The sequence below is a fragment of the Pseudoliparis swirei genome, chromosome 6 (genome assembly GCF_029220125.1).
Source record: "Pseudoliparis swirei isolate HS2019 ecotype Mariana Trench chromosome 6, NWPU_hadal_v1, whole genome shotgun sequence".
Taxonomy (NCBI): domain Eukaryota; kingdom Metazoa; phylum Chordata; class Actinopteri; order Perciformes; family Liparidae; genus Pseudoliparis; species Pseudoliparis swirei.
In genome coordinates this window covers 15,597,075-15,610,003 of record NC_079393.1, presented here as the reverse complement: position 1 = coordinate 15,610,003, position 12,929 = coordinate 15,597,075, and the positions used below count along the sequence as shown (strand labels likewise).

At 39.3% G+C, this 12,929-nt stretch overlaps 1 protein-coding gene across 19 annotated transcripts in view; it reads left to right on the top strand.

Moving 5' to 3' along the window:
- Positions 1 to 12,929, top strand: part of shank3a (SH3 and multiple ankyrin repeat domains 3a) — a 175,741-nt gene that overhangs the window by 99,322 nt on the left and 63,490 nt on the right. For 18 of the 19 annotated variants that reach the window (XR_008831987.1, XR_008831989.1, XR_008831988.1 and 15 more), the window contains 5 exons: positions 2,412 to 2,520; positions 3,027 to 3,178; positions 4,027 to 4,194; positions 6,861 to 6,977; positions 12,781 to 12,858. Coding sequence is in view for 12 of the 19 variants with exons in the window: in XM_056416032.1 (XP_056272007.1) it covers positions 2,412 to 2,520; positions 3,027 to 3,178; positions 4,027 to 4,194; positions 6,861 to 6,977; positions 12,781 to 12,858 (624 nt within the window). In the remaining 7 variants the exon portion in view is untranslated. Of the gene's footprint in view, positions 1 to 2,411; positions 2,521 to 3,026; positions 3,179 to 3,261; positions 3,279 to 4,026; positions 4,195 to 6,860; positions 6,978 to 12,780; positions 12,859 to 12,929 lie in introns of those variants that run through there. The other variant, XM_056416043.1, reaches the window with a different exon arrangement.

The following is a 12,929-nucleotide window of genomic DNA, read 5'->3' as shown; positions in this document are numbered from 1 at the left end:
CAAATGAAAGCACATGAGGGACAGTAATAATATTTCTATGTGACTGAAACTTGACAAATCAATGAATGAAATGCAAACATATTGGAGTACTCCTCATATTTTCCTACTCCTTTGAATTATTTCCACTTTTTTTATTTATTTCATGAACGATGGAAAAAGATTTCATTAACCTGCCCTGCTGTGTGTGCGTTCAAAGCTTAGATGATGAATGAAAATGAAAATGCTGAAGATGGATCTATTTACAGTTCAGTGATGGATCATAAAAGTAATAGGTAATCCAATGCATAGATGATTTAAATGAAATTATCCACACTTCTCTCTCTGTATTAGCTGAAGGTTCTTCCGCAATATGATTCCGCAATAATATGTTCAAACTAGGAACATAATCGAGTGTTTTTGACTAGATCATGAAGAAAGAGAATTGCAGCATATAAAGGAGGAGTCCTAAAAAACATTCAGAGATTTTGAGCTTGGATTATTTTTTTAGATACATTTTATACAATTTGGCTATTTGGAAAATTTTGTTGAGCTTTAAATATAAACTGTGAATGTGCATTATCTATTTAGTTCAAGCAAATGTAGTTTAACACATTCATTAGTAAATGCAAATTATTGGTCTTGCAAAACAACAAGTTAATTGTATTGTGTCCGCACAGGGCGTTGTTGTACTGCAATGATTTTGTTTATTTGTTTTCTCTCTGATTTGTCAGTATGTCATGGTAACTTGGAAAGTCCTTCCACTTGTGTGCAGTTATACTGTGTGTGTGTGTGTGTGTTACAGAGAGAGAAAGATAGCGAAACCGAAACAATATGAAGAGCTTATTGAGACCCTCACTAAAGCAGATACATCATTGAAAATGATTATTATCATCCCTCGGTTCAACAACCTATAAAACACAGACCTGATCCAGCTGATCACTGGCAAATTCAAGGCAGTATCTGAGGCACACACAGACACACACACACACACACACGCAAACACAACCTCAATGCTCTTCCCACTCTTGTGTACATTGGCTGCCAGAGCTGTCTTTGTATCCTATCACCATAACAACTGCCTCTCAGAGCAGAAAAAAGAGAAGAAGGAAAAAGCCAAAGTGAATTTCTCTCACTCAGTTTGACTTGGAGGTGGTGAGAGGAGCAGTCGGTGGCTCCACGCAGCATGTCAGTGTGGTGTGCGTGAGCAAAAGGCAAGCGGGCTGCAGATGACTTGGTGGGGAGGGAAAGGGAGTGTGTGATGGGAAATTCGGAAGGTGCTGGGTGTGACTTTTAAAGAACGAGGGATATGCAGTGTATGATGCGACACATGGTGAGTGTCAAAGGCTGCCGAGTTCTGTTCACATTCTTGCATGTCGGTGTACCTATTTGTATGTGTTTAAGTTTGTCATACTGCATGCCTTGTGCTAAGTAATTCAGTTGTGTAAAATTTAATATGTGTGTGTCTGGAGGGTTTTGCACATGTGGATGTTACGTAATGAATGAGAAGCAGATAATTCAATAGTAATTTAAGTTTTCTGTAAAGCTTATTTGGTATGCTACATTTATTGTCTCTAATTACATCCTCAAGAGCTATATTAGTGTATCATCCTTGTCCTCATTGGTATTTGATATGTTCAGTATAAAACTATAGTTTACTAGACTAGTTTTAATCATTTATTTTTTACTTTAAATCTTTTTTTAGTACAGCACATAATCATTAGATACCTTCTGCGATATAATATTATGTCTCAGATCAATTTCAACATAGATTGTTCTGATTCTTCAGGCTGTAGTAATCTACAGTGAAATGTTAGTGCTTGTACCTTGCTCATAGCTTCATTTTTCATTCTATACTCTAAAGACTTACACCCATCAGCAGTGGTGATAAATATGTTTAATCATAAGTCACAGAGGAAATTAAATGTGTTTGTGTGTGTAGCGTATGAGTGCATTAGGGTTTTGGTGGGTAGGATGTGTCCGTTGGTTTGTGCATGTGTCTTTGCTTGTTTTAGGACAATGGTTTTAAGCATCAATGTTAGACTAAGGGATGCAATAGTGCTGCTCCCGGGCACTTACGATATTATAACCATAACATTTGAGCTGAAAATGCGACGTTAGCCTTACAATCTAATTTTCTTGGCACTTATCCAAATGAAAGGTCTTCATTTCAGCATTACCGTACAGCCCTCTCCTTGTCTTTTTGGGTCGCTCCTATGATAGCTTATCTACTGCACATGGCCCATTTGCTTGGCATGACAGAACAGAAATAAAACCTTCAAACACAGAAGGCGAGAGCAGCGACTTTAGCTTTCATCTCTGAACTGCATTATTAAACATCCCCTTCCACATGAGTCTGACATCACCCAATCACAGCTGTCTTTTCCTCCACTTTGCCCCTACCCCCTCCCCGCTCCCTTGTCTCCCTCCATTAGGCAAACCTGAAGAAGTTTATGGAGTATGTGCAGCAGAGGAACATTGAAAAGGTCTCAAGGTCTCTGGAAAAAGGCCTGGACCCCAACTTCCATGATCCAGACACAGGAGGTGAGGAGGTCTCTACTAAGAATTACCCCCACCTTCTCTACTTTAGTTAAATAATTATACATACATAAATAATAGTCTTTTTCAGACCCTGAAATGTCTTTTCTCATTCTCTTCATCTCCCTCTTTCAGGATTCATCGATGCTAATCTCTTTGCGTTTATGCAAATGTTTGTCCAGCCATAAAAGATATTTTCCCTGTTTGTTGATCTATCATCTGACAGAGGGGCGGGGGAGTGGGGGCCATGATAATATGTTGGTTTAACACCAACAGGACGTTGTCACTTGAGCAGAACAGAGGGTGGCAATGACAGCAGTCAAGGCAGTTATCCAAATGCAGTGTCACTGAAAATGTTAAATCACAGTTTTGTTAACTATGGAGGGCTATTTTGTTGTCAAATATTGACAGCTTTAATTGCTGAATGTTCATATACTAAGAAGAAAGCTCAATAATGTCACTGAATATAAGATTTTTGATATTGTTTGCTCGCCCATCCTTGGCTTTTACAGAATGTCCTCTAACGCTGGCAGCACAGCTGGAGGGATGTGCAGATCTCATCAAGGTGCTGAAGACTGGAGGGGCTCATCTGGACTTCAGAACAAAAGATGGCATTACTGCCCTACACAAGGCGGTGCGCAGCAAGAACCATACAGCACTTATAGTGAGTTACACACAGAGAATTGTCGCAGAAAGCTGACTCGTCTCTTTTTCTTTTGCTACAACAATTGCAAACTTTCCCTCTTGGAAAGAAAAGCTTGCAGGTAGGCAATTTCTGGCAGAGGGTGCTTGAGCAATTGAGTACAAAGGGGGCGTGAGCAATTACTAAATATGTGAGGATTAACATGTCCTCTTTAAATGGGCCGGCGTGTTCATTGCATGGCCTTGTGTGTGTGTGTGGTTTGAGGAGGCTTGTAACCTACATGAAAGGATTTACATGAGTCATATAATTGATTTCCTGTTGAGCCAGAACTGTTGTAAATGGAATGGGTTATTTCCACTCAGTCATTGTCAGTATCCAAATATTCAATGTCACTGGGCCATGTGATATACATAATATGTTTCTATAATACGTCTTCAAAAGGTCATGCGTATGTCTCCACATAAAATTAATAAATAGTTTATTTATAATTATTGCGACCTGTCCAGGGTGTACCCTGCCTTCACCCAATGTCAGCTGGGATCGGCTCCAGCGCCCCGCGACCCTAAAACGGATAAGCGGTTTGGATAATGGATAGATGGATAGATGGATAGATAGATAGATAGATGGATACTTTATTAATCCCGAGGGAAATTTAGGATAGACATGCCCTACAGCACAATATGCTTTTAATCACTGACTGAATGATTACTTTGCTGAGATTTGTTCATGAGAAAGCATTTACCTAGTGTTAATAACATATATATAATGAAAACCTATGACTTGGTCTTATCATCCTTCACATTGTGACACAAGACTGTATGAAGTAATCAAAGCATTATTCCCCCCTAACCTTCCTCGTATCCTACTAGACGCTGTTGGACTTGAGTGCATCGCCTGACTATAAAGACAGTCGGGGGTTGACTCCTCTCTACCACAGCTCGATGGTAGGAGGGGACCCCTACTGCTGTGAGCTGCTGCTGCATGACCATGCACAGGTTGGCTGTGTGGATGAGAATGGCTGGCAGGAGATACACCAGGTATTGCACACGTACACACACACACACACACACACACACACACACATTCAACAGTGATTGGTGCAGAATACAAATGTAGGTGCAGGGTAAGGGGTCTTGTCTGGTTTTCAGAGTTTCATCAAATTGATTTTTGTGTTTCTCTCATCCCTTGGGCGGGGTCATGTGAAAGTCAGTAAAAAGAATTGGACATTTACCACCTTGGCAGTCTTTTCAATCAATTTAGACGTTCAACTGCATTTCCAAGCAGATTAAATAAATACAAACATTTCAAAAACATGATTGTTTTTCTGTAAATTGATGTTGTTTGAGTGCTCAAATGTTACATTTGCAAAATGGTTACTGATACATGGTAATGTTAGTTTTGCGACCAACAACACCCATTCATGTACCATACACACACCCACACAGATTGAATGTTCATTTTACTCAGAAACATGCAGTGCAAAAATACGGAAGACTACTAAAATATCATGAACTTTACGTTTCTATAGTAGAGTAAAGGCTTCCAGAAATGAGGAGTTACGAGGACACAGTTACTATACTTTTGCTGCAGCTGTGTCTAAACCAGTGCCTGGCAGTGCAAATAGTGGTGTCCGTCTATGTTAAGCGTAGAAATAGGTCCTTGACCAATGAAGAGCACACATGGCATAATAAGTGCATTTTACACTCATGCCGCCTCAAGGCATGCTCTGTAAACATAATGGAGGCTAGCGTCTTTTGTGTCAGGTCTTTTAGCGTCTTCATCTGTGTCGTGACCGACAGACACTGAAGGTTCTTGTGCTTTATATGTAACGAAGCAGGAAGCTGTGGGACTCATCACCTCTGTCGTGCACATTGAATATCAATAAGAGCACAGACGATGTTGAATAGCAACAATTTATTCGAATGACAGTCGGGGAATCAAGCTAATATAAATGTTAAATAAACAATCAAATGTGGTAGGCTATATTGTTTTTAAACCTTCTTTCTTAATCGCCTTTTCTGAAAAAAATTATCTTCAATAATTTAATCACAGTATAACACAACACTATTTTTTACAGTATATATATATATATACGAATGACAAATTTGAGGTTTTTTAATCGGGCAAAAACACATCTAACTTCATGTAGCCTAAAACATTCCCTCTTTATTTGTGTCACACTATAGCGTTGAAGCTATGTATAACCACAAAATGGTCCTCCTATACCACTGACACTGTGAAATTTGTCGTGGGTTTGTCGGCAAATTACTGACAGCCGGTCTTGAAGCCCTGCAGTATGAGAATAGTCTTCTTCACCTTTTATATGACATCTATTGGGAATCAAACCTGCACATACGCAGCTGGCCTTGAATGAGGGGTGTTTACATTGCTAATGAGAGAATTACCTGAAGGTGCACATCTTCATGAACAGGTGACATTCATCAGTCGGAAACGAGCAATCTACGAAAGGTCTGTGCACTTAAGATAGTTTTGTGAAACTGACTTTGAGGAGATGATTTCAGTGAAGAAAGTACTGGTCTATGGGCTGCAATGCATTTTTATGTCCTCCAATCTGCTTTTCTTAAGGCAAGTGTGTTAAGGTACCACTGTACAGGGTTTATTTTTTTTAAAGTGTTCCAAATTTTCAGATACAGTAAGGGCTTTAAATGGAAGGATATATGGTATTTCAATGCTGATTCAGATCAAGTTTTTTGTGTTTATAAATTAAATTAATTTTGCTCAGTGTATCCTAAAACGTCCACAAGCAGTCTCGGCCTACAGCAGCATATCTAGGGGCTGGATCAGCAAACCTCTGTCAGCCGTAATTGATTGCTATCAAAGAGAAAAGTCTTAAGTCTACTCTTAAATGTGGTAAATATAGATACTGTATAATAACACCCCTCAGCCCTACACATTGTCCCCATTTTATTTATTACTACTCCTTCTTTTGGTCTCCCCTTTTTGTATGTCCTTTCCAGCATTAGTATTCTAGAGGTATATATCGTGTACAATAGGATACCCTGCTGAAGGTCTGATAACTAACAACAATCCCAACATCATTTGTGTGCTGTCTCACTGCTGCCACACACTCTTAGTGAGACAGAACACAGGAGGGAGAGAACAATTGCTGGGACGAGTTGGTGTGCTTCTTTCAATGGCGCAGGACAAAACCCCGGAATAGAAAGGAAAGGAGAGAGGAGATAGATAGAGATTAGATGAAAAGTGTGTTGCTCCGAGTTATGTGAAACAAAGAAGCAGAAAGAAAGGCAGCACTCTTATCAGAATAATTTTAACTCACAGATTTTCCCTCAGGCGATACAAACAAGTTTAATTTTTGGTTTTAGAGCCTGTTAAAATTATGCGTGAAGAGAACGAGCCCAAAGGAAAACAAAAAATATTCAATAGTTTTAAGATTTCAGAGGTGTACATGTTTTAGTTTTTACAATTTCTGTGAAACTCCTCTGTAGAAACATGTACTGATCAGCTTAGAAAAACACTTTATGGACTTATTTGGCTTAGTTGCACATTCCTGGTTAAATTCCAGTTTGGGGCCTTTTTGTCCCACTTCGGTACAACAAATATGACGATAAAATGCGCCATACTGCTCGTGTATATTTTCTCAGAGACAATGTATGGTTTCTCCCTTTTGACTTTGTAAGTAAACTCTGATTTGTTGTCTAAATGTGTGATGATGTCCTTTCAGGCATGCCACTATGGCCACGTGCAGCACCTGGAACACCTGCTGTTCTACGGAGCCGACATGAGCGCCCAGAATGCATCTGGAAACACTGCACTGCATGTGTGTGCTCTCTACAACCAGGTAACAGTTTAAAAAGAAATATGCTTGCATGCTTGAGAAATGTTTGAGTTTTCTGTGGGATTACATTCATATTAGAAAGATGCGCAATACATACAATACATTCAATGTGAATGTTCCATGCCAGTGCAGGAGACAGCGGCTTAGATAGCACGGCAACACAGCTTTTTGATGCGTTTATCTGAGTGGCCGAAGCTCAAATCTGAAAGGGATTATTACACTATTTGTATTATACATTAATGCACTCTTTCTGCTGCAATTTGGATGAAAGCAGCAAACTGTATGTTGTTGTAGTTTATAGTTTTTGATGGTCTGTATTTGAAATGCCCCGGCTACCTTCAGACTATCAGTGCCCGGCTGGGACGGTTGTTCAGTTATTATTAAGCTGTACGCCTAAGGATTAATGATTTGCTTTGCATCTTTGTACTACAGTGAATACATCACACTTTCATTTATTAGTGCATACTGACAACCGTGGTCTATATTTTTAAAAGAAAAGGCTGAAATTATGTTTTGTTTTTCAGTAGTTTTTAGCAAATGTACACAATGTATACATACAGGAAAACATCAAACTGATAAAAAGGTTGCGCATTACAAACAATTGGTGCTCTGGTGAGTATTCATGCCGGCAGAAAGTTGTTATTTGGCACTAATGCATAATAAACTACAGTGCCCATGTTCATGGTAATGAATATCATCCAGTGCAACAATAATGTGTTTTTTAAGACAATAATATATGTCTATAGCACAGGATTATACCATATCTGGCTTTACCTACACATGCAGTATTTTTGTTTTTGCAGGCTAAATTATTTTACATTTTGGTCTTTTCATAGGATTAGTTGAAAATAAGAAAAATATACAACATTTTCAGCCTTATTCTATTAGTAATTTTTATAATTTCCACAAAAATCGACACCACATTGATACCTGCGAGATGAATTGTTTTTGCATACCTGCCAGCCTTTGCAGTCTCCCACGTGAGGAAATATGCACTGCCTGAGATGATGGTTCGGGTGTTGTTATTTGTATTGCACTCTACAGTAAGTGATGTTCTGGAAAACTTAAATGTGTAGTAATAATATATGTGAGGGTCTGTGATGGCAGGAATTAAACAATGTGTATTGTAAAATATGAATGACTGTGTTATGTCTACATCAAGAGAGTTGCATAACAACACTGGGAGATAGGAACAGTGGAAGCCGGCATACTCCTGGGAACATGATGTGTTGTTGAGTACAGTTTGCCCATGTGTTGTCCTGGTTGGTTCGAGGCTGCTAAAAGAGAAACATGTACTGGGCGTTCTGGAAGAGGTTTCTTTCTGCTCCTTCATTGGAAAAAGAGAGTAGGACTTAGTTCATGAACATTAAATCAGTACTTTACTAAGACTTCACTAACAAGTGTATGTGTGTGTGTGTGTGTGTGTGTGTGTGTGTGTGTGTCCATTTCACCATGGGTTTCGAAAGCAAAACTTAACACAAGCTGTGTTTAACACATTCACGTGAGTAAAGTCATTACACGTTAAAACACATTTACAGTTACCTGTACAAAGTCTTGTAAGTGTACTGTCTAGTAATGGATATGGTCCCAGCTCTTACACTCAAAGAAATGACTCATTGGATGAACTCAATTAAATTGTTGGCAGGTTTTCCATCCAATAATTATATGCAACTCCAACTCAAATTTAACACATGAGTGCAATAAAATGTAATTAAGTTAGTCCAACTCATTTGTATCAAATACATCTACAATAAAATAACGATATTCATTAAATTAAATTAATTTGTGTTTGTCCAACTCAAAATATAAACTAACTAACTAACAAAATATGCAAACTCCACACAGAAGGAACGCCCCGACTGGGAATTGAACCCACGGACCTCTGGCTTTGAGGCAACAGTGCTAGCCACTATGCCACCGTACAGCCCTGAAAGTGTCTTCACCTCATGTAAACAACTGATTTTCAGCTGCCGCATGCGCAAAGGATAGTCCTCAATGAAACACATTTATTTTGAGTTGATATGCACACCATCTAACCTAAATAAATCTAATAAATGAAAGAATTCATACATTTTGTGTTCCACCCATTAAATATAAATATCTATTTTTGTAATTGATTTATTTAAATGTATCAAACAATATTTAAATGTGTCACCTCGAAGAAGGGCTTGAATCGTTTTTGTGAGTGTAACCTAAATAAATCTAATAAATGAAAGTATTCCTACATTTTGTGTTACACCCATTCAATATAAATATCTTCGTTTTGTAATTGATTTATTTAAATGTATCAAACAATATTTAAATGTGTCACCTCTAAGAAGGGCTTGAATCGTTTTTTTGAGTTTATGTGCTTTTGCCCCTAAGGATGGCTGTTATCTTGCCAGTGAAGGTCAGACGCCATGTTGAGCTGATTGATCACAGAAACGATGTCTCTCAGATTGTTTCAAATCAGCTCGAAACAGGCTCGCATGATTTTGTACGATTACAGAAAGAAACAGGGTGGTAGAATTGACCGGGAACCTACTAGTCCAGTGGTGAAGCTCAATATATCCATATGGAGAGAGAAAAGATAGTGTCAGAAAGAGGTTCAGATGAAGGCGAGAGAGAGTGGATGAATAGCAAGATAACTTAATTGGCAGCAAACGTGTAAGCTTGATCAATGCTCCCGTTGCGCGGGTCTGGCTGTCCATTAACAAGTACTGACTGGGCTTTTAGCTTGGCACATGTGATCAGCAGCAGTGACTGAAGGCATAGCAGGGGTCTTTTACCTTCTCGACAGTCCATGGGAGCTGGTTGGATCCACATTAGGTACTATAGTGGCAACTGGGTAAAACACTGAACACTGTCGTTTTATACAATAATGAGGAAGATTTCAGCTTGAAATTGTTCATCTTATGCGCTTTAGATGTTAGTCACAATCCAAGGTTAGAACAAGCTCTACTTTCACTTGAGAATGCCAAATCTGATTCAAATCTAATGAGAGAAGGATCCTCAACTGTATAAACATGGCTGCGAGAGGCACCATCTGTCACACTCTTTACACATGACTGACCCACGTCATTACTTTAAAGTACTTGACTGAGCTCACTGTGTATTCCGGTGTAGAAAATGTAATCACAACTAGCAAAGCATGGTGAGCACTACTGAAAAGGTTTTCTTAATGAATTCCTATAGGAAGCTTCGGAGAGAAGAGCAAGACAGATGGCCCGCACTGTAATTGGCCTTCGTGTGTGTCTGTGTGTGTCTGCGCAATGCATTTGTGTATGAGTGTAAAATGTATCTTTAAGGCAGAAATGCAAGAATTCCGATGTTGAGCGTCATTTATTCGATTATTTAAGAAGATGACAGCAAATCAGACATTAAAAAAAAAAAAAATGCCTGGTACCTTCTAACACTAAAGCAAAGGAAGAGATTCAGCTGTGCCAGATTAGCGTGGTTTAGCGTGGAGCCCTTAGGCCAGTGGTTCCTAATGTGGTTTCATAAACCAAAGAGGTTATGTTTTCAGTTTGGTTTCTATTTTCCAGCCGAAATACGAAAAAAATATTGGCTATATTTTCATGAAACTTGGTGGTACGGTCTAGAATGGGTCCATTTTGGAGCAGTTTGGCCTTGGAAGAGGTCTGTGCCCTTCTAGTTTATATTATGCGTTTCACCGCATTGAAAAGCAATTATATTAACTTAATTTAATGCTACGTTTTAAAATGTATCAAAACTGGAGAAGAAAGCAACACATATCAAAATGACGATATAAACAAATAATATGCACATGCTAATGTTATGCCACAGCTACTTAACATGCTACTGACTCATGATCTCTTGATATAACACAACACACTTTCCAGCTGGGAACGTTTTCAGGAGATCAGTCTGAAAAATAGACGATTACGGTCCCAACACTTTCAGTAGCACAAGACAATACTTGGCTAACAGCTAAAAAGACCGTCTCTGACTGCTTTTGGAAGACGAATATCATCTGATTCACTGTGGAATCACACGTTCCCAATGTGATACGTGTGATGTAGCTCCCTTATCTCTGGCATATGAAACAGTCAGTTGACTCAAACCGGCTCTTTCTGCTCTTTCTGCCGACATCAACAGCAGGTTCTCGAAAATCCCATTTAAATGCATGCAACCTTTTTCTTTTTGTCCGTCTGTCCTTGTATTACATTCTATTCATATTATTACATCTAAACCAGTTAAAAACATTTGTGTGTATATGTTAATTGTATTGTGGGTTAGTTGGCTGGGTTGCCATGACATCCAACACTGACACCACTAAATGTCTCGATGAAGTACCAGATAGTGATATGGCATTCACCACCAATCCTTCTTTCTCACTCCATAGCGACATTGTTTTGCTCTCCAACGACAATTCATGGATAAATAGACGTTATGAGACTTATTTGGTCATCACATTACAGGTTAGACTGGGATGTGTGTGTGTGTGTGTGTGTGTGTGTGCAACTGCATAATGTATGAGTGATTAGCAATTAGCTAAGCTAACAGTCTTAAGCGATTATCTAAATCGTTTTTAAGATGTTTTAGACACATAGCAGTTGTATGGGCTATTAGCAGCTAGAGTAATCATGCCTGATTCGTAACACCTGCTCCATTTACAAATACCCCCATGATCACCATTTATGTGTGGACTTAACAGGCTTCTGCAGGTTTTCATCTGACACCATGGTCATTATACTCACTGTACAGGCACAGCACCATCGCTCACAGCTATGTGTCTTACCAGAAGAGGGTGCCACAGTGCATCAGTGGTAACCTCCTACTGGAGTATATCTTCTGTTATACAAAGGCATGCCGACATCCACACACATAGCCACAGCTGCCCTGGGCAGACTCATTCACATCCATACGAACCTATGATGGTGGCCACACAGAAAGAGTAGTTCATCAGATGCACCCAGCTTGAAGTCACATGGACGTTATTAATGGGAACGTATGTTGATTGTATTTCAGGCAAGTCTTGCTAATGCTGCTATCAGCGTTAAATTCACTCAGCACATGGACACATAACCATGTCTATTAATCTATATTTGGGCTTGTTTTTGGGCGAGAGGCCTGTGCTCATTTACACACAAAGCAATATATGGTAATAGTCTGGCACACAAGAGTGATACATGTGTGCTTGTGAACTACTGAGGGTGTCTGTGTTGTGTTTGTTGGAATGTGTTCTTTCTGATAAATTATTCTAAGCCTATGCTTTCATACCCGCTAGTATATATTAGTTTTAATTGTAGCCATTGCTTTGCCACCAGACGCTCTGTTGAATGGCTTTTATAATAACCATTGGCTTACTACACTCACTTACAATCTTACATTATTTGTACAGGGCATAGTTTTGTCTCTTTGAGTTTCTTGTTCCTCTATTCCTCACATTTTGTGTTCCCTGTAACTAAAAGAGGTGACTGCGGCTCAGTGGTGAGCAGGGTCCTCCTTCAGAGGATCGGCAGTTCAATCCCCGGTCCATAGCTCCCATAGCTGTGTCCTGATGGGCAGATGGCACCTTGCATGTTGGCTCCTCCCATCAGTGTGTGAATGGGTGTGAATGGGTGAATGATGAGAAGTAGTGTTGGAGCGCTTTGAGTGGTTAGAATACTAGAAAAGCACTAATAAAGTACAGGCCCATTTACCATTTACCCTCCTTCTTCATTCTACACTGCCTTTAGAGTTGCCTCTGTTTGATTAATTCTTAAATAGTGCTCACACTTACATACATTTGATCATTAGCTGACTTGGACATCAACAGTTTCGCTGCATAGTCTGACACGTACATCTCTCTGTTGGCATTCAGGATAGCTGTGCACGAGTTATCCTGTTCCGGGGGGCCAATAAAGAGATAAAGAACTACAACAGCCAGACCGCCTTTCAGGTATGTGTGTTATCCAAGAACCTCTGCATGTTGCTCTGTGCATATTATCATACCTCACATCTTGCTGCTAA